At 38.5% G+C, this 21,284-nt stretch overlaps 1 protein-coding gene across 1 annotated transcript in view; it reads right to left on the minus strand.

The window, feature by feature from the left end:
- GK (glycerol kinase) overlaps nucleotides 1–21,284 on the minus strand; it is an 81,557-nt gene that overhangs the window by 21,323 nt on the left and 38,950 nt on the right. Inside the window, 11 exon segments of the mRNA XM_033201839.1 lie at nucleotides 1,466–1,546; nucleotides 2,002–2,044; nucleotides 9,787–9,836; nucleotides 9,838–9,855; nucleotides 10,250–10,285; nucleotides 12,330–12,347; nucleotides 13,382–13,448; nucleotides 13,914–14,023; nucleotides 15,716–15,747; nucleotides 15,750–15,852; nucleotides 19,056–19,132. Coding sequence (XP_033057730.1) covers nucleotides 1,466–1,546; nucleotides 2,002–2,044; nucleotides 9,787–9,836; nucleotides 9,838–9,855; nucleotides 10,250–10,285; nucleotides 12,330–12,347; nucleotides 13,382–13,448; nucleotides 13,914–14,023; nucleotides 15,716–15,747; nucleotides 15,750–15,852; nucleotides 19,056–19,132 — 635 coding nt within the window.

A 21,284-nucleotide genomic window follows, 5' to 3' on the forward strand; every position in this document is an offset into this window, starting at 1 on the left:
TCTAAGGCACCTGTAATTCTAAAGCACTAATGTTTCCTATGCAAGAAGAAAAAAGGCAGAATCATATTCTTCTTATTATATTATAGGTAACACTTATCAAGTGCATATTCTATGTGCCTAGTGTTGTGCTATGCACTCTCCACAGATGGTAAGTAGAGAGGGAGAGGGCTTGTAGGATTTTAAGTTATGAGAAGTGTTAAGATACCGTTAATATACAGACTAAGTTTTCACAAATGCTTCCATCCATAGAAAAGGAGCAGGGGGGAGATATTATAGTGTTTATGGGTTGGGGAAGGGAGAAAAATAGAGATAAACTAATATTCTTCATGCGCTAGGCATAATGACTGATAAAATGTTTTTTTTTTTTTTTTTTTTTTTGAGACGGAGTCTCGCTCTGTCACCCAGGCTGGAGTGCAGTGGCCGGATCTCAGCTCACTGCAAGCTCCGCCTCCCGGGTCTAGGCCATTCTCCTGCCTCAGCCTCCTGAGTAGCTGGGACTACAGGCGCCGCCACTCGCCCGGCTAGTTTTTTTTTGTATTTTTTAGTAGAGACGGGGTTTCACCGTGTTAGCTAGGATGGTCTCAATCTTCTGACCTCGTGATCCGCCCGTCTCGGCCTCCCAAAGTGCTGGGACTACAGGCTTGAGCCACCGCGCCCGGCCGATAAAATGTTTTAACTCTAACTAGAAGTCTTTACCTTGTGACCAAATTATTATCAGACACTCCAAAAAATGAGCCTCAATAAGTTTGCAGATCAAGTGTATACTTGTGCATTATAAGGTAGCCATTTCAAAATTAATTATATAGAAACACTTATAAGAAATGTATCTAATTTTACAAAAATAATACTATTTATTTAACTTTATAAATAAATGTTTCTAACACAAACTTACCATATCCTACAGGCTTAGGCTGGCATAGTCCTACTACAACATACAAACATGTTTGAAATAAATGTTTCCAGTGATAAGTGGCATAAATCTCCTCACTTTCTTTTCTATATCAAAATGTTATACAAAATTTATTTTTATGAGGAGACAAGTGAAGAGAGTTATTCTGCTTTTTTGTGCCCAGGGTTCTCTTTGGAACACTGGAGCATTTTATTTATAAAAACAAAGAATTTTCAAGATGAAAGAAATGTTAGCACATTAATCCAATTAAACTTTAGAGATTGAAAAAAAAAAAAAAACAACAAAACAACCTTACATTGTAGAGCTGTCAAGTAATATGCCTAAGGTGACACGATTAATTGGCATAAGAACTGAGGAACCAATCTAATCAAGGTCTCCTGTGAGTCCTGACACCCAGGTCAGTCTCAGGTTCCTTCAACTCAATCAAATGCCAAGAAAGCAGAACTTTTTGAGTCTTCTGTATTAAGATTTACCAGAAAAGTGTTAGAAAACACTGTAATTTTTATTAGCTTTGAATGTTTGTCATATTATCCATATTGATTAAAAAGAACTTACTTCCAAAGCATAATATACTGGTTTGTCTCTGCCAAGTTTGTAAGCCACTGTGGTGAGAAGGCCATGATCAGAAAATACACACTGTAGGAAAGAAAAAAAAAAAAAGATTTCAGTAGTGGAAAATGAAAAGATAACATGAGAATATGTTTTTAAAGTTATAATAACATAGGTACAAAATAATGCAATCAATAAACCAATTTTTAAAAATAAATATAGTCAAAATGATCAGAATTAAGAACACATTTAAGCTGTATAAAAAGTTTATTCCTTGTTTCAAATTAGATTTGCATTAAGAATTTGACGAGGTCTCAGTCTAGATTTCCCACCAATACAATTAAAAACACACATATAAAATTCAAAAAGCCTAAAATGGTTCTTACTAGAACCATTCAAATTTTGTATTGAGCTCTAAATTAAACCCTGATAAAGATTATGTAAAAGCTAAAGACTAAAAGTAATTTAATAGCAAATTATGTTCAAGCATTATTTATATGAACTTAAAGACTTTTATCAATTTTTTAATTTAAAGAACCAACCTTATGGCCTGTATTACATAGTAAGAAACATCCTGTTCCATACCTAGAGTTGAAGGGAGAATGAATAGTAAGACAATTTTATTGAAAGCAAATAATGAAACATTAATAATACAAATGATCAAAACTGACATATAATTTAGTCCAAAAAGTCATTATATTATAGTTTTATAAAAGTTCCTAAAGTTAACAAAAATCATATATCTTCATGCAATGTTTTAGAAATCAGCCTAGAAGAAAATGTACTTAGAGCAATCTTTTTTTTTTTTTTTGAGATGGAGTCTCGCTCTGTTGCCCAGGCTGGAGTGCAGTTGCACAATCTTGGCTCATTGCAACCTCCACCTCCCGAGTTCAAGCGATTCTCCTGCCTCAGCCTCCCAAGCAGCTGGGACTACAGGCATGTGTCACCACACCCAGCTAATTTTTTCTATTTTTAGTAGAGACGGGGTTTCACCGTGTTAGTCACGATGGTCTTGATCTCCTGATCTCATGATCTACCCCCCTCGGCCTCCCAAAGTGCTGGGATTACAGATGTAAGCCACTGTGCCTGGCCAGTGCAATCTTAATAGAAAAATGCAGATATAGTATTTAGTGTTTAGTCAGTCCTAGGCCAGGGCTGTGTTTAGAAAATACCACTGAATTACAATAAATTCTAAGTTCTGTCATAGTTATGTTACTACTAATCCATGTGGAGTGAAGCATCACAACTGACAGCCAGCTTAGCTCTATCATTAATACAGTCATAAACCGAGAAACACCACTATCTTCAGGCAGCGTGGGGAGGCTGGATACAGAGTGTGGGAGGGTGTAGTTGGAAAGTTAGGACAAGAGTGGCATGGAAGGGAAGGCAATTTAAGGTCTACCTTTGATAATCAGAGCCAGAATGTAACATGGCTGTTACAGAAGAACTGAATTTATTTTGTGGCAGCCTTATCAATATAAACTTTGGACACTGCAGCAAGTCTGGCCCTTGGACATTAATAGGTAGTTTTGACTTGTGCCAGGCAGATAAGTGGCCCAAAGTGATACCAATAAGGGTCACAGAGGAACAGTTAAGCTGAGTTGGGGTAACAAGGTTGCTACAGTCACCCTTGCTTGGCTCTGCCCAAGCTGGGCATTCCCTCCCCGTGGGCCTTGCTGCTGTGCCCTGCACCACCAGGGTTCTTTTTTTTTTTTTTTTTTTTTTTTTTTTTTTGAGACGGAGTCTCGCTCTGTCACCCAGGCTGGAGTGCAGTGGCCGGATCTCAGCTCACTGCAAGCTCCGCCTCCTGGCTTTACGCCATTCTCCTGCCTCAGCCTCCCGAGTAGCTGGGACTACAGGCGCCCGCCACCTCGCCCGGCTAGTTTTTGTATTTTTAGTAGAGACGGGGTTTCACCGTGTTAGCCAGGATGGTCTCGATCTCCTGACCTCGTGATCTGCCCGTCTCGGCCTCCCAAAGTGCTGGGATTACAGGCTTGAGCCACCGCGCCCGGCCACCACCAGGGTTCTAACTGTGTTGGTGACATTCCAGCAGTTGAAAGATGGGACAGCACTCAGTCCAGGAGCTGGCAGAAGGATCCCAGAAGAAGCTACTACCAGTCAGCACTAATTCAAAAGATCCCATCAGCTGCATTTTGATTGTGCAACAAACACAACACCAAGAGAAATTGTTTTCTGACATTTTTCCAGGTACCATTGTTCTGAATAAGGATTAGCCTAGGATAGTCTATATCCTCTCATCCAAATATATTCTTGGCCTGCTTCATGAGCAGGTGACAAATTCAAGGAGCATGGGACTAATATCTAATTTTGTAAAGACACTTGTCAAATAACACTAGGTACAGGTAACACATTTACAAACTAAAACACAAAATCACTATACTGTTTTATTGCCACACACTGAAAAAGCTATATATTTCAAGTTAATCTACTGTGATAAATATTCATAAAAATGGAAGTTAATTATCTATGTCATGCTTTTTAAAGGAGAACTCTGTACCGATTTAGCATCCATATAAACACTATACTGAACAGCTGCATATGTGTCTTAGTGCAAAATTGATGAGAAGACTCAAGGCACTTAATAAAAGTGAATTCTTAAGTGAGTATACTTAATAAACAATTAATGAGTATTAGCCGGGCGCGGTGGCTCAAGCCTGTAATCCCAGCACTTTGGGAGGCCGAGGCGGGCGGATCACGAGGTCAGGAGATCGAGACCATCCTGGCTAACACGGTGAAACCCCGTCTCTACTAAAAATACAAAAAACTAGCCGGGCGAGGTGGCGGGCGCCTGTAGTCCCAGCTACTCGGAGGCTGAGGCGGGAGAATGGCGGGAACCCGGGAGGCGGAGCTTGCAGTGAGCCGAGATCGCGCCACTGCACTCCAGCCTGGGCGACACAGCGAGACTCCGTCTCAAAAAAAAAAAAAAAAAAAAAAAAAAATGAGTATTAGCAAATATGAAGAGACTTCCTTGCTATATTTAGGCCACAGCTTTTAAAGCAGTACACATGCAAGTATTTTCCTCTTAAATTTTATTGTTCTTTCTTCCCAGTCATCAAGCACATATGGAGCTTTCAGCATTTACGTGATCTACCTTGCCTTCCTCACTGTACATTGTACTCACAGAACACTGTACTTTGTTCAAACATCCCAGAAAGATGTCTCACTTTTCCAACTTCTGCAAAGGTAAAGGTTGCTTGCTCTCCTTCATGACTATCAGATCAGACTGAGCAGCCCAAAGAGGTGTGACAAAGATGGCACACAGGGGCAGGGGGGTTGACCCTGGAGGAAGCTATGAGGGAGGTAAAAACTTTGTCACACTCAATCAGCACTCCTGGATAAATGAGACAGCTATCTTAGGTGCTCTTTCAGAAAAATAAAATTTAATGTTCAAATAATCAATTTTTTTAACATTCTAGAAAAATCGGAAAATACAGCTAAGCTGAAAGAAAAATTAGAATCATCCATAATTTCTTCCCCCACTCTGAAACAGAGATGGGCTTTTCATTGAATTCTGAGCAGACTGTCATTTTCTCTCCGCTGAGGTTGGGAGAAATTAACTAAATTTTCAATCCCAGTCTCTCTAACCTCTTATTTGGTCTTGCCCATCACTTATACCCCATTTATTTTACAACTTTCATCTGTTCTCTGCTCAGACTCCAAAGAAACATTCTCTGGTCTTACCATAACTTACAAAGAAAATCAAACAAAATTCCCAAAATGTTACATAATCCTGTTAACCTCACAAACTATGTCCTTCTCTCACCATTCCTGGATGGTTGTATTTTTGCAAAGCACATATCTTTGATTTCCTACCTGCTTACATCTCTTTTGACCATTTGCAATCAGGCTTCTATCTTGAGCATTCTAGTAAAACTTCACTCTTAAAAGTCACCAAATGGCCAGGCGTGGTGGTTCACACCTGTAATCCCAGCACTTTGGGAGGCCGAGGTGGGCAGATCACGAGGTCAAGAGATCAAGACCATCCTGGCCAACATGGTGAAACCCCGTCTCTATTAAAAATATAAAAATTAGCTGGGTGTGGTGGCGCGCACCTGCAGTCCTAGCTACTTGGGAGGCTGAGGCAGGAGAATTGCTTGAACCTGGGAGACCGAAGTTGCAGTGAGCTGAGATCACGCCACTGCACTCCAGCCTGGTGACAGAGCGAGACTCCATCTCAAAAAAAAAAAAGTCACCAAATGAAGACCTAATTTCTATGTATAATGGTCCATTCTTGGTACTCAGCCTCTATGACCTCTTAATAATGTTTTGTGCTACTGACCATGCCTCCCTCATAAATATCTCCACCCTGGATTTCCACACTAATGAATAACTTCAGGCTAGGTGCAGTGGCTCATGCCTATAATCCCAGTAGTTTGGAAGGCTGAGGCAGGAGGATTGCTTGAGCCCAGGAAGTTGACACAACCTAGGCAATATGGTAAGACCTCATCTCTACAAAAAATTTAAAAATTAGCTAAGTGTGGTGGCATGCACCTGTAGTACTAGCTACTCAGGAGGCTGAGGGGGAGAGGATTACTTGAGCCCAGGAGGTCAGCCTGCAGTACGCTGAGATCTCACTACTGCACTCCAGCCTAGGTGACAGAGCAAGACCCTATCTCATATATATATATATATATATATATATAATATATATATAAAACAAAAATGAATAACTGCATTGTTTTTCTGACTTCTCTATCCCGGTGGCTGCTACTTCTACTTATGTAAGTATCTCCTCTACTTGTGTATTTTTTCTTGGTAATTCTTCTACTTCTACTGCTTCAAAATCCCCTCCATCTAGGGAAATTCCAAATTTTCCATCTTTTTTTTTTTTTTTTTTTGAGGCAGTCTCACTCTGTCACCCAGGTTGGAATGCAGTGATGCAATCTCAGCTCACTGCAGCCTCTGCCTCCCAGGTTCAAGCAATTCTCATGCCTCAGCCTTCTGAGTAGCTGGGATTACAAGCACTTGCCACCACACCCAGCTAATTTTTGTATTTTTAGTAGAGACGGGGTTTTGCCATGATGGCCAGTCTGGTCTCAAACTCCTCACCTCAAGTGATCCACCTGCCTTGGCCTCCCAAAGTGCTGGAATTACAGGTATGAGCCACTGTGCCTAGCCAAAAATTTCTATTTCTATACAGAACTTATTCCACATTTCCAAATGTGTGCAACATACAGTGTGCCAGCACCACAAACATACTCTGAACAGAAATTCTTCTACTCGGACCCTTTCCACTTTGGCTAAGCCTAACCACAGGGTACAGGTACCTAGATGACATACCTACTTCCCCTCCCTTTCTCCTCTACAGTGCCATGCACATTCACTCATGGCCTCCCTCTGTCTCCATCCTTCTGAGCCCATGTGCTCATTACCAGGACACTATAGTGGCTTCCTCCATGGCATCTTGGCCTCTAGTCTTTCCTCACTTTCACCCAAGACTGCTACTGACAACTCCAGTCATCTCTGAACACCAGCTCACAAGCCTTCAAAAGTTTCCTAATGTCTATCAAGAAAAGCTCCTTAGCCTGAAATATCGGGCTTCACAACATGATCCTAGCTTTATATTTTTTGTCATTTCCCTACTCTAATGTTCTCTATATTCTCTAAACAAAGTCTTCTATTTCCCCATACGTATCTTTGTTCAATGTTCCCTGTACCCTCCAATACTGCTCATTTTTCAAAGCATCTCATTACTAAGATAATCTTTTGTAATTTTTATTTCCTCCCATTGAAACCCAACAGCTTTGCTTCAAAGTTTCTCATGGCACATAAGTTCTGATTTATACATGATTAACTGCATATTTGTGTTCTTTTCCCTCAGGGAGATAAATATGAGATCAAAGATCTTATAATTTGTTATTTCCCTCTTCCAATCTGTAGTAGCTGCAGAGGTACTTAAACAAGTCCTCCCTAACTTAAATTCATCACTTAAGGACTTGGCTGATAATGCTAGTGGGGAGGGCAGTAGAGAGAGGAGGAAAAGCAGGCTACTGTATTGGCTACCTACCATATGCTACATACAGTCATCCCTTGGTATCTGGGGCAGAGGGCACTGATTGGTTCCAGGGTCCCCTACTGCCCCAACACATACTAAAATCCAAGGATGTTCAAGTACTGTGGATAAAATTGTGTCATATTTGCATGTAACCTACATACATCCTTCTCCTGTATATTTTAAATCATTTCCAGATTATTTATAATACCTAACACAATGTAAATGCTGTGTAAATAGTTGTTATACTGTATTTTAAAATTTGTATTTTTCTATTGTATTGTTACTTTTTATGGGTTTTTTTCCTGAATATTTTTAATCCACAGATATGGAACCTGCAGATACAGAGGTCTGATTGTACTGTGCTAGGCACCTAAATATAGATACATTTGATTTACTAGCAATAGTGTTGCTGGCAGAGGAGGAAAGAAAGAGAAAAATGACCTAGTTTTCTACGTTATTTCTCTTGACTCTTGATTCAGCTGCCTGGAACCCAGATTCCAAGAATGTTTCCAGACTCAGGCTGACTCAAATTCTCTTGGTCATGTAACCTCAGATTACCATGATCTGCAAATAATTCCCACATCCCTCCTCCTCAAAAAATTCTCACACAGGCCGGGCGCGGTGGCTCAAGCCTGTAATCCCAGCACTTTGGGAGGCCGAGACAGGCGGATCACGAGGTCAGGAGATCGAGACCATCCTGGCTAACACGGTGAAACCCCGTCTCTACTAAAAAAATACAAAAAACTAGCCAGGCGTGGTGGCAGGCACCTGTAGTCTCAGCCACTCGGGAGGCTGAGGCAGGAGAATGGCGTAAACCCGGGAGGCGGAGCTTGCAGTGAGCCGAGATCGCGCCACTGCACTCCAGCCTGGGCTACAGAGCGAGACTCCGTCCCAAAAAAAAAAAAAAATTCTCCCACAAATAATGTCACACTCTTGCATGAGAACCGCTGACCCTGCTAGATTACAAGAACGTTTAATCTAGAAATGTTACACATTCCATTATTCACAAAGGAAGAACTTAACCACTGAAGTTAAAATCGATGAGATAATTAGGAAATCCTCAAGCAGAGAACAATTAAATGCAGCCCCTTGCCAGTTGTATAGAAATCTTTTCCATACAGGAGGTAGTATAGTACACAGGTTAAGAACCCTGGCTAAGGAATGAGATGGATCTGGGTGCAAATATTACATCTCCCACTTACTAGTTGTGTGCTGTTGCATAAATTATTTTCTTTAATTCTCAGTTTCCTGATGTATAAAATGGGAATAATAGGATCTATATGTGGATTAAATGATATGATGTGTGTTTAAAGCACATGAAACATTATAGATAACACAATAGCCATTGGCTGAGCTTGTGTTATAATTGTCACTATCATTTCAGCTTTTGAGGCATATTCATTTTTGTTCATGAATACATATACTTGGCAGGTAGCTTTTTTAATATTTAAAATATTACGTTGGCCAGGAGCGGTGGCTCACGCCTGTAATCCCAGCACTTTAGGCCACGCCTTCTGAGTCTGAATCTGGCACTTTCTTTCTGTTCCACCAATCACTATACTTATTTGAAGGTAATATTATTTATTTATTTATTTATTTATTTATATTTTTATTTTTTTTGAGACGGAGTTTCGCTCTTGTTGCCCAGGCTGAAGTACGATGGTGCCATCTCGGCTCACTGCAACCTCCACCTCCCGAGTTCAAGCGATTCTCCTGCTTCAGCCTCCTGAGTAGCTGGGATTACAGGCATGTGCCACCACGCCCGGCTAATTTTGTACTTTTAGTAGAGACGGGGTTTCTCCATGTTGGTCAGGCTGGTCTTTAACTCCCGACATCAGGTGATCCACCTGCCTTGGCCACCCAAAGTGTTGGGATTACAGGCGTGAGCCACCATGCCCAGCCTACAAATTAAGGTCTTTTTTTTTTTTTTTTTTGAGATGGAGTCTGGCTCTGTCGCCCAGCTGGAGCGCAGTGGCCGGATCTCAGCTCACTGCAAACTCCGCCTCCCAGGTTAACGCCATTCTCCTGCCTCAGCCTCCGGAGTAGCTGGGACTACAGGCGCCCGCCACCTCGCCTGGCTAGTTTTTTGTATTTTTTGGTGGAGACAGGGTTTCACCATGTTAGCCAGGATGGTCTCGATCTCCTGACCTCGTGATCCACCCGTCTCGGCCTCCCAAAGTGCTGGGATTACAGGCTTCAGCCACTGCGCCCGGCCAAATTAAGGTCTTTATAAGATCCGTATTCCTTATTCAAAGCACCAAGTAGAAAAAACAAAACAGCACTGGTTTTTAAGTCTGTTTCTTAGACTCACGTATTTTTGGCTTGTCCAATCTGGAAGCACATTTGTCCCACCAATGCAGCAGGACTGGTCCCCTAAACACTGAAAGTACAAATGACAATAAAGAACACTGACTAGTACAATAGTATGAATTTCCTTTTTTGAAGAGCCATAGGATTTATTTTTCATTTTTTATTTATCAAAGAATGAACTGTCTACATATCTTTGCATTTTCTCCATTTGGCCATTTTCCCCATTTGGTAATACCATTTGTTAATATATAAGAGAATAGGTATGGGAAGGGAGAGTTAAAATTAATTTATTCAAAAGATTCTCAGTGGCCTACAGTATGTCACATACGAACAAGAATTAGCCAATTTTGTGACTTTCACTTGTTTTCCCTAGTTTAAAAAGGGGCAGACTGATGAACTAAGAGGAGGAAAGCCTTGACATGGAAAAGGGTAGGGATGGGAAGATACTTGATGATGAAACTTACCCCAGATATTGGCACACCTTCCAAGGCCCCAGCTTTCTAATAAAATTAAAAAAAGGATTATGAATAGTCACTAAATTTTGGCTCTACTAACATAACTGCAACAAGAGTGAACACAAGTAGCAATGTGCCAGAGGATGTGGGCAGACAAGACAAAGAAAGCATGTCAACTAAATGAATGATACAGAGACAGATACTACAAGTATTCCTAGAATGACAGGAAGAGACGTGGCACTGAACATAAAACGTTAGATGGGGAGCCAGTAAATGAGGGCTCTACTCTTGGTTAGTTAGTTAGTATTAATCCACTAGCAGGCTGCTGAAACCTCTCAATACATCACATTATTTCTCTATACAATGGAGATTGGGCTACGTGGTTGCTCAAGTTCATTAGTGCTTTGCTATTATTGCCATTATTAAGAAATGACTAATATATTCTTGCAATAGCTATCAAACCAGTATGAAACATATTTATTTTGCAAGGCCATATTTTAGCAACTTTTCTTTCTACTCAAGCTGCTCTAAACACAAGAGTGTTCAGGTATTGGATATTATTTGTTCATAGCAAACATCTTTCTTCAAATTTAGATAAGCAACAGTTAATTTATGTCACAAATACTGGTTTTTATTTTGATCATGATGGCCAGCATTCTAGGAAGAAAAATGAGATTTAAGTGGCTGATTGTAGACTTTACAACCTTAATTTTAAAAAAAGACATACTAACTTAAGGCAATATTTAATGATATTAAGGAATTAGGAGAACTAAGAAATAGGATCCCTGGCCGGGTACTGTGCCTCATGCCTGTAATCCCAGCACTTTGGGAGGCCCAGGTGGGAGGATCATCTGAGGTCAGGAGTTCAAGACCAGCCTGGCCAACATGGTAAAACCCCATCTCCACAAAAATACCAAAATTAGCCATGCATAATGGCAGGTGCCTGTAATCCCAGCTACTCAAGAGGCTGAGGTGGGAGAATCACTTGAACCCGGGAGGCAGAGGTTGCAGTGAGCCAAGATTGTGCCATTGCACTCCAGTCTGGGCGACAGAGTGAGCCTCCGTCTCAAAAAAAAAAAAAAAAAAAAAAAAAATATATATATATATATATATATATATGATCCCTGAAGTAGGAGTGATGTACTAGGATGAGCACCAAACTAAAGCTTTGGACCTGACTCCTTGGTCTGCCATGTATGAGCAAATCTCCCAGGCTCTGGAGCTTTAGATATCCCATCTATTAAAGTGAGGGCAAGAATAGAATCCACCTCACATAGCTACGATAAGGAAGAAATAATAGGATATATGTAGAAACCCTTTACAAAACAGAAACGTCCTCTAGATAGCTGGTATCATTTTATTTCTTTCATATTTTCCAGTTAATTCAAAACCTGCTATTTTATTTACTGTATATATTCTTTGAAAATCTGAACCTGGATATTAAGTAAAGGGTAAATTTCATAAAAGGCTTAAAGTGAATCTATAGGAAACCTAGAGGCTATATATCTTGATATATTTAAATATTACAAGAAGTCTTTGCTTATACTTTCTTGTTTTGCTTTGCTTTGTACTTTGCTTATACTTTCAAAATTAACAAACTATCAACAGGATCTACTATGTGTGTTCAGGCATGTAAAGTGCTCTTTTTTCTTCATAGGGAGGGACCTCTGATGCTCCTCCTGGAGCATCCTTGATGAAGCATGCAGAAAAAGTAACAGTGCATTTCCAACTAACTGATCTGGAAAGGTGGTCAATATATCATTTAAAATAGACATTTCAAACTATATCTAATTGCCCTATTATGGTAAAGCCCAAAGTACATCACAGTTGTACTTTATGAGAATATCAGAATCTCTCATTCCAGGAAACTACCTTAGTCTTTTATTTTAGAACATTACTCTTTAAAAACAAACAGGATTAAGGTTTTTTAAAATTAAAATCTGACTAGAGCTTATAATAATTTGGAAGGTCATGGAAATTCTAGATATATATGTTTAGTAAATGGACTTCTGCTTGTCTAAAAATAAATGGAAGTGCACTGCATCTTTTCCAAATGAACGGGTACATAATTGGTGGGCAACCTACTCACCAGGCTATGAGAGATTTTCTACAGTCAGCAAGGGGGAAAAAGAAGGATAGAAGCATAATATTTTAAATGCAAGAGAAAACTAGGCCAGTTCAACGTTTTTTTTCTAATCATCCTCTGAAACTATTTCTCAAGCATCGTTTCTTTTTCCTTGACCCAAGTCAGTTTGCAGACAGCTATGAAATGATCAAAGCCCTTTTACTGTAGATAAGCAGTGACTATGCTCCCTTAAGAAATTCTATGTTGCCTTAAAAAGCTTTATTGTAAATGAAACAGTTAAAAATTCTTGCTCAAGCTTTATCCAGAGCACTTAGTGTTCATCTATATTAACTTTGTAAGTGAAGTTTCTCTTATCTTTCACCAAATGTCTAAGCAATACTTTTTGTAATTTATTGTACTTATTCCTGAGTATTATCATAAATTCCAGATTTTTGTGCTCAAACACCAGTGCAAATCCTCCTAGAGGTTTTCATTCCTGATGTTTAACCACAGACTCTTAATGCACACTTTCTGCTGAAGCTATGTCTTTACTGAATTTCAATTAAATCAAAAGTAAAAATGTCCATTACAGAAACTAGTTTAATTAGCAATCCCAAATCAGAAACAGACTCTTTGCTTTCAGTTTCTTTGCTAAATTTTGCTCAGGCAGACAAATATTCTAATATATAACATAGTTTGGCCATTAAAAAAGATACAACGGAAAAAGAACACTACTAAATATGCAGAGTCTCTCCGCTACATTAAAAGCAACACCACAACTACTAAACAGTTATTTGATTCAAAGAATAAATTGGTCATGCCAACATCTAAAGTTAGAGTATCCCATTAATTCTTTTAAAATAATAATACTCAAAGAAAAACCAATTAAAGTTTGTAAATGTAAATCCATTGATAAGAAGGGCTTTAAAGTTTTTAAGTTACAAAATATAACACAGTTGACCTTTGAATTACGATAGTAAAGGTGTTTTCTAATAAAAAAACTTTAATTATTAGTTTTTACTTCTTTGTTGTTGTTGTTGTTGTTGTGTTTGTTTTTTTTTTTGTCTTTTTTTTACCATTAGGCCATAGATCTCAGAAGAACTCCGGACATTTGGAAGAATTTCCATTGGAATTCCAAAAAATCTGAAAAAACAATAAGATTGGGCATTTAACACTGCTTTAAATAGACATATAGAAACATGTGTATGTATTTAAATGCAGAAAGTGTAAATAACAATTAGAAATGGATGTTTTTGAGCATAGAGTTAGATAGTAATAAATACATAAGCCAACAGAACATAGTTGTATTCTAGATATTTAACATTCTAACTTTATGCAAGTCAATCAATAAAAATTAGAAAGCACACAGAAACCAAAGTACTTTTATAAAGGAACCTAATCTTCCGTGAAGAATAATTAATTTGGCCTGTTTATTATATATGCAATAATATTCTCTCTTTAAAAAACACACAACATAGATTTGCATATTGAAGTTGAAATATCAACAGTTAAATTTTGGTGCTCCACTGAGATCTGAAAATAGTAAGATTTCGATTATAAATAGGTAGTGTATTGGGAAAACTGTATTTAGAACAAAGCAGAACTCACTCGCAGAGCTGTTTATCCCATTCCAAAGAATGAATGTTGAAAAGCATAGTCCTACTTGCATTTGTTACATCTGTACAGTGGACACCTCCATTGACTCCTCCTGTCAAACTCTAGACAGAATAAAAAAGACAGGTTAAATTTGTACTTATTTGCAATTTAATTTACATATTGTTAAGGGTCATAATCAGCAGAGCATATAAAGTAAAACAATGGAACATTACATTTATCTAGTTTTCTAGTTTACAGCAGTGTCCAATAGAAATAAAATGTGAGCCACATATGTAATTTTAGATTTTCTAGTAGCTATGTTGAAAGTATACAAGAAACAGGTAGAATTAATCTTAATACTGTATATTTTATTTAACCCAATATATCCAAAATATCATTTCAACATATAATCAGTGTAAATATTGAGACATTTTACCTTCTTTTTTCTGTACTAAGTCTCTGAAATCTGGTGTATATTTCATGCTTACAGCAACCTCAATTTGATCATGTTTCAAGTGCTCAATAGCCAAATGTGGCTAGTGGCCAGCTTATCAGCACAATTCCAGTTACTTGATGGATAAATAAAAATCAGTTTTGTTTTCATCCTATTATGTTTAGAAAACTCAGGGTCTTATTAAATTTGGCAAGATGAAATAAATTGAAATATCTGCCTCATAAGGATTATTAGAGAATTCTGTGTTGTTGTTATCTCTTTGGTTTTTTTGTTGTTGTTGTTGCTGTTGTTGTTTAAACAATTCGCATTATGCTGTCTACACTCACCTAAGCATATATCTTGAAAGGAGAGTTTTAAACTTTCTTTCTCAGGTATACCCACATGCCTGAACTGGAGGCACTGCTGCCTTCCTTTACATGGAAGCAATAAGAGGTAGGAAAGGAACAAAGGTCGATAAACAGCATCCAGTGGGATATAGCCAAAATGTGCTCCCTTGAGTCTCCTGCAGCTCACAGTTTCCACATCTTGCCTTACTCTGGTTCGATGCAATTGTCAAAGGTACTCATTCGACTGTGACTGACACACGTGAAAATGGCTGGCCATGAACACAAAGCACATTCTGCCCTGGCCAAGCACATGGAGAGGTGAAGAATGTGCCTCTTTCTGATACGGGTTCTGAAAGACCTGCTCTGTGGATCTGGCAAGTGAGAGTGGGGACAATATTTCCTTGACGTTCCTTCAATGTTGAAAAAGATCATTACATACTGAAATATTTACAAATAAAATGAAATGTCTGGCATTTGTTTTAAAATTATCTGTAGGGAGAAAGAATATGTGAGTATAGTAGAAACAAGATTGGCCATAGGTTGATGATTGCTGCATGTTCAGTTTAGGCAAAGAGATTCTAAATAGAAATTTCCACTATGATTTAGTTTCATATTATGGCTTGATTATACAAGAGACAGTTGTGTAATGTTGAAAGCAAAACATAAAAGTACTCTAAGTATTTTATCCTGCTAAAGAGTTATTTTGTCTCAGACATGGCTAGTGGGAAAGGAGTATATAACAAACAATAGAGAAAGGGTACCTAAATTACTCATCCTAAAGATAATAGATATGAGATACAGTTTTGGTAATTATCCTTCATTTTCACGGAAATAAAACAAGAAAAAATAAAGAGGAAGTAGGCAAAAATCCTTCTCGAATGGAAGCTGAAATATTCTCCTGCTGTTTCTTGAGTGGTTTTTCTTCATAATGCTGCTAATTAAAAAGTCTGACCTGCTAGTAGAAAACAATAGGCAAGGCAGTCTAGAAAAATTTCTGAAAAAATTCTCCATATATCCATTATATTTAAACATACCCAAATAAGCCATGAATCAATAGTCCCAAAAGAGCTCGTTTTTCTTCAACGGCCTTTTGAACTTTTCTCACATTGTCAAGGAGCCAACGAAGTTTCACTGCACTGAAGTAAGTGCTAAGTGGAAGGCCTGTCTTGGACTAAAACAGTTGTGAAGTTCAGTTAGCAAATGAAATGTGTAACAGTTTAAAACAAAACCACCAAACCAAAGAACTCAACAAATCACAAAATATTCAAAGACCGTAAGGCAATCCCATAGTATTATGAATAAAAATACTTTTCCTGTCTCATGGCACAGGAAAGCATGTTCATGAACAAAGATTAGGGTGACATGTTTACAGTTCAAAGGGCATCCATGTAGCAAGGTAAAGAAAAAATTAAATGACACAACATCCTGTAATTAGATAGTGACAGTGTAGATGTTGATTTTTGCAATAAATTAGTATTGTATGTATAACCTACCCCAAAACTATGCTGTTTATTTTATATTCCATAAAAATGGTATTTAAACTATTAAAAATCAGAGAGTATACCAAATCATAAACTAATGATCATAACCAGAAAACTTTTAAAACAATAAGACTTAATAATATATTTTACATATATACACACACATGTTCAAATAACATAACTTGAAATTAGTAGACACTAAAGTAGAGCTCAAAGACATGCCAAATCAAAGCAACACAGGGCCAGGTGTGGTGGTTCATGCCTGTAATCCCAACACTTTGGGAGGCTGAGGGGGGTGGATCACTTGAGGTCAGGAGTTCAAAACCAACCTGGCCAACATGGTGAAACCCCGTCTCTACTAAAAATATAAAAATTAGCTGGGCATGGTAGTGCACACCTGTAATCTCAGCTACTTGGGAAGGTGAGACAAGAGAATCGATTGAACCTGGGAGGCAGAGATGGCAGTGAGCCAAGATCATGCCACTGCACTCGAGCCTGGATGACAGAGCGAGATTCTGTCTCAAAAAAAATAAATAAAAAATAAATAAAACAACACAGAATTCCTCTATATAAAACAGCAGTTGCCTAAATTTAGCAAATATATTAAACAGAGGTAATATGAACCGAAGAAAGGTTAATGGGTAAAAATGAAACACACATGTGCTTACCAATCTTTCTTGAGAACGGGTCAAACCCAACTCATTTGTGGTTAGTATATTAAACACTAAATGCATATATAAAGGCTGATTAAAGTTAACTAGTTAAGAAAATACATACACAAAAATAATGCAACTATGTTTCCCCTCCCCATCCCTATTCTCATTTATCACTTAACTACAGAGAGTGTTAACTTTTCCCCTCCGATCTCATACAAGTTTTGTTAGAAAACTCAAACCAAAATATTTAATACTTTAATGCAACCTGTAAATTAAAAATCTTAACTCAAGGTTTTCTAGCTTTCTTTAAAAAAATAATAATAATCAATGTACAAAAATAATGAAAAGAGACCAGGCACAGTGGCTCACGTCTGTAATCCCAGCACTTTGGGAGGCTGAGGCGGGCAGATCACCTGAGGTCAGGAGTTCAAGGCCAGCCTGGCCAAGACAGTGAAACCCCGTCTCCACTAAAAAATAGAAAAAAAATTAGCCGGGCTTGGTGGTGCATGCCTGTAATCTCAGCTACAGCAGAGGCTTATGCAGGAGAATCATTTGAACCCAGGAGGTGGAGGTTGCAGTGACCAGAGATTGTGCCACTACACTCCAGCCTGGATGACAGAGTGAGACTCTAGCTCAAAAAAAAAAAAAAAAAAAGGAAGGAGATAATTTATGGAAATATTATTTAATTTGAAGGACCAAGGGTCATCCCAAAAGACGACCTAGGAAGATCTCACAAAGTCAATAGCAAGGTAATACATAATATCTTATTTTCTTTCTTTCTTTCTTTTTTTTTTTTTTTTTTTTTTAAGACGGAGTCTCACTCTGTCGCCCAAGCTGGAGTGCAGTGGCCAGATCTCAGCTCACTGCAAGCTCCGCCTCCCGGGTTCACACCATTCTCCTGCCTCAGCCTCCGGAGCAGCTGGGACCACAGGCGCCCGCCACCGCGCGCGGCCAATCTTTTGTATTTTTAGTAGAGAGGGGGTTTCACCGTGGTCTCGGTCTCCTGACCTTGTGATCCGCCCGCCTCGGCCTCCCAAAGTGCTGGGATTACAGGCGTGAGCCACGGCGCCCGGCCAATATCTTATTTTCATGATGGGGGTAGAAAGTTGCCTAGAATGACATCGGAGAGAAAAACATGCATCCCTTGAAGCAGAGTGCACCTGGAGGTGAGGATGAGGGTTGGGCAGGGTGATGAAGGGAACGGAATAGAAAATGATTTATTAAGTTATTGTGGGGGGACGGAATGGTCAGATTACTGCAATTAATGGGATTTCAACAGTAGTTTTAGAAGAAAATGACACAAGCATCCAACTGACAAATAAAAAGGGGATAAACAACAACAAAAACACAAAAAACAAAAACAGAAAAAGGGAACTTCCTTTTAGATGCTAGAAGAACTTGGCCTTGACCTTGCCAAAAAAAATTCCTTGCCTATTTTAAAAATTCACTCTCCCTTCCTTTATGTGAAGAGGGATCTATATAAGGACTGAAAATTAGGCAGTTTTATTAGCCTTCTTCATATGAACAAAGTGGAAGAGGGGTTCAATAAACAGCTAGAGCGTCTTCTACTTTCTCTCTCTCCCTGAATCCAGATGCTTAAAAACTCAAAAACAGCCAGAACATTCTTTGATGTGCAGTAGAAAACAACAGGGATAGATTTGGAAAGCATAGTTCAATTATAGAAAGCACCCCGCCCCCAGCACTTTGGGAGGCCGAGGCAGGCAGATCAGGAGGTCAGGAGATTGAGACCATCCTGGCTAACACAGTGAAACCACATCTCTACTAAAAATACAAAAAATTAGCTGGGCGTGGTGGCATGCGCCTGTAGTCCCAGCTACTCGGGAGGCTGAGGCAGGAGAATTGCTTGAACCCAGGAGGTGGAGGTTGCGGTGAGCCGAGATTACGCCATTGCACTCCAGCCTGGGCAACAAGAGTGAAACTCCGTCTCAAAAAAAAAAAAAAAGAAAGCACCCCTAGGGAAGTTATGACTTAAGCCACTGGGACACATTATAATCTCCTCCAGCCTGTCGATTTTGTGGTATTATTGTTCCAATCCACCACAGAGCAAGAAAGATAGGAAGGTAAAGACTTGAGTTGGCCTCAATTATCCGGGAAAAAGATTCTATAAATTGTATCAAATAACTATTGTACCATAAGAGGCTTCTTTCTAGTGAAATCTGCAAACTTTTTTTTAAAAAAGAAACATTCTTGTAGTATACTTTTGAAGAAATTCTTACCTTGACAAAGTTATTATTTCCTGGAATTCTTTTACTAAGACTCTCAACGGTAGACTGGGTTCTTAGATCAAGCCACACTATAGACCAAAATAAAATAATATACATAAAAAACTTCATTTAAAAAATAAGAACTTACTGAAATCACCATCAAGGATAAAAGATTGATTAGTTTCTATAAGGAATTAAAATGCTATAGCTTTCAAGAGATAGAAATTAGAAAATTAGAAATGAATGGGCATATTGTTAGATAAAAATAAATTTATGAGAGGATTTAAAGCTTTTATGCAAAATTACAGACCAAGTTAGAAGAATAATACAAACCTTAGAGTGCTTATTTTATATTATTTTTATAGAACAAAACTACAAAAAATATTTGGAATATAGATTTTCTAAGCACACATGAGGCCAGAGAATATCTAAAAGCTAGGCAGGCTAGTTGGTAGCACAAAATGCAAAACCCAGGATCATCATACCATATATAAAGTGTGCATCTTAACAAACTAGGGAGCAATTTGTGACAAAGACAAAGTAGAGAACTTGATTCTATTATTGAGGAAACAAAAGATTCTGTCTGTTATATATAAAATGCTTATTTACATTGAAATCTTTCCAAGTATGCTAGACCCGGAATCGTTAGAATACTTTTAAAGGCACCATTCTTTCTCTCTGCTGGACTATAGAAAAAAAAATCTCCATTTTAATGGATCAACATTATCTTTACTAAGTAGCTATTACCTACTTTCTAACCCCCTGGTGAAAAGGATTTCTGTTTTGCTTTATGATAGTAGGCTTGAGGAAGAGGAAACATTAAATAGTACGTAAAGTAATTGTGAAAGGCAGCCAATAGAATCATCTGAATTTTATTTGCCAGATTTAAGTTTTGTACTTAAACTTTGATAACTTTTAATCTATTTGTGGTCATTTGATATTTTTAGGACACTGACTGCTCAGATACCTCCTGAAAAGACTCAGTCTCATAGTGTATTTAAAGGACTCCAGGGAAGACTATACAAGCTTGCCCACTACCACATATTTGAATGCTAGCAATCACTGTGTAGTTTGGTTAACTCTTCTATATTACTCCATTCTCTTCATTAAAAAGCAGTTATTTCCTGTAGTAAATTTTAATCAATTCTTTCTAATTACTTATGCTGTCATTTCCCTGGAGGGCCCTGCACTTCATTTTGACAGTGGCTACTTCCCACAAGATTTAAACTGGGGACTTCAGGACAAGATACTGGTTTCTTTAGGTGGGAAAAGCAGCAAGAAAAGACTCATCACAACCAGGAAAACAGGAGGGAAAAGAGAAAGACCATGAAAATAGATGGTCTATAATAGATAACGTCTGCATTTGCTGCCCAGTATCTACTCCTCCTGCATCTGTTGGGGAGAGGTATTTCGAATTCTTTTTAGGAAATCGGTCCACCCTCATCCTCAGCCATGTAGTGTGCCTGAGATTTGATCTTACTCCCAGCTTCAGGAATGGGTCTGGATCCCAGTGACTGGATCAGGAGATAACATGTGGTCAAAAAGATTTGTGCTCAGTCTGTAAGAGTCTCTCTTCTCAGTTGACCTTGGCAGTGTGTGGCTTGGGCCTGCTGCCCTCATGAAGGGAGAGTTGAATATGCCACATCAGGAGCCATCCCAGAAAAGGCAAGCTTGAGGGGGATGCAGGTGATACTGAGTCTGGAATCAAACAGTACCTGAACTTAGCTACCCTTGGACTGCTGCTTCCATGAGCAAAAGAACTGCCCCCTGCTTTAAATTTCATTTAGTTGAAATAGAATTTTCTATTATTTACACTGTGATTGATACAAGCCATTAGTGACATCATCATGGAGGTGGCAAGATCTCCCATGTCCAGGGAACAAGGGCAGTCTACTTTTACACAGTGGCAGTACTGCATGACTGTGACAAACGTGAACCTTCCTTACAGGTAAGCAATCCTAGCAGGTGTTATTGGCTTACAGAAATAACTAGAAAAAATAGAAGAATTAGAAAAGCTTTAAATCTATGATAGGTAGAATTAACAAGCACATCTCAATACTCAGTGTTTCAAACTACAGTGAGCTATGAGTTTAAAAATGAATTTAGTGAGTTTTGATTACCTACTTTAAAAATTGAAATAGGATGAATTAGAATGGAAAATATCAGAGTTCACTGCACTGGGTAAGATAAATATTGATTTGTGAAACTTTTGTTTTAGTCATGTGGATTTGCCGAATCATT

The sequence above is a fragment of the Trachypithecus francoisi genome, unplaced genomic scaffold, assembly GCF_009764315.1.
Source record: "Trachypithecus francoisi isolate TF-2019V2 unplaced genomic scaffold, Tfra_2.0 Lachesis_group6, whole genome shotgun sequence".
NCBI classification, from domain to species: Eukaryota; Metazoa; Chordata; class Mammalia; order Primates; family Cercopithecidae; genus Trachypithecus; species Trachypithecus francoisi.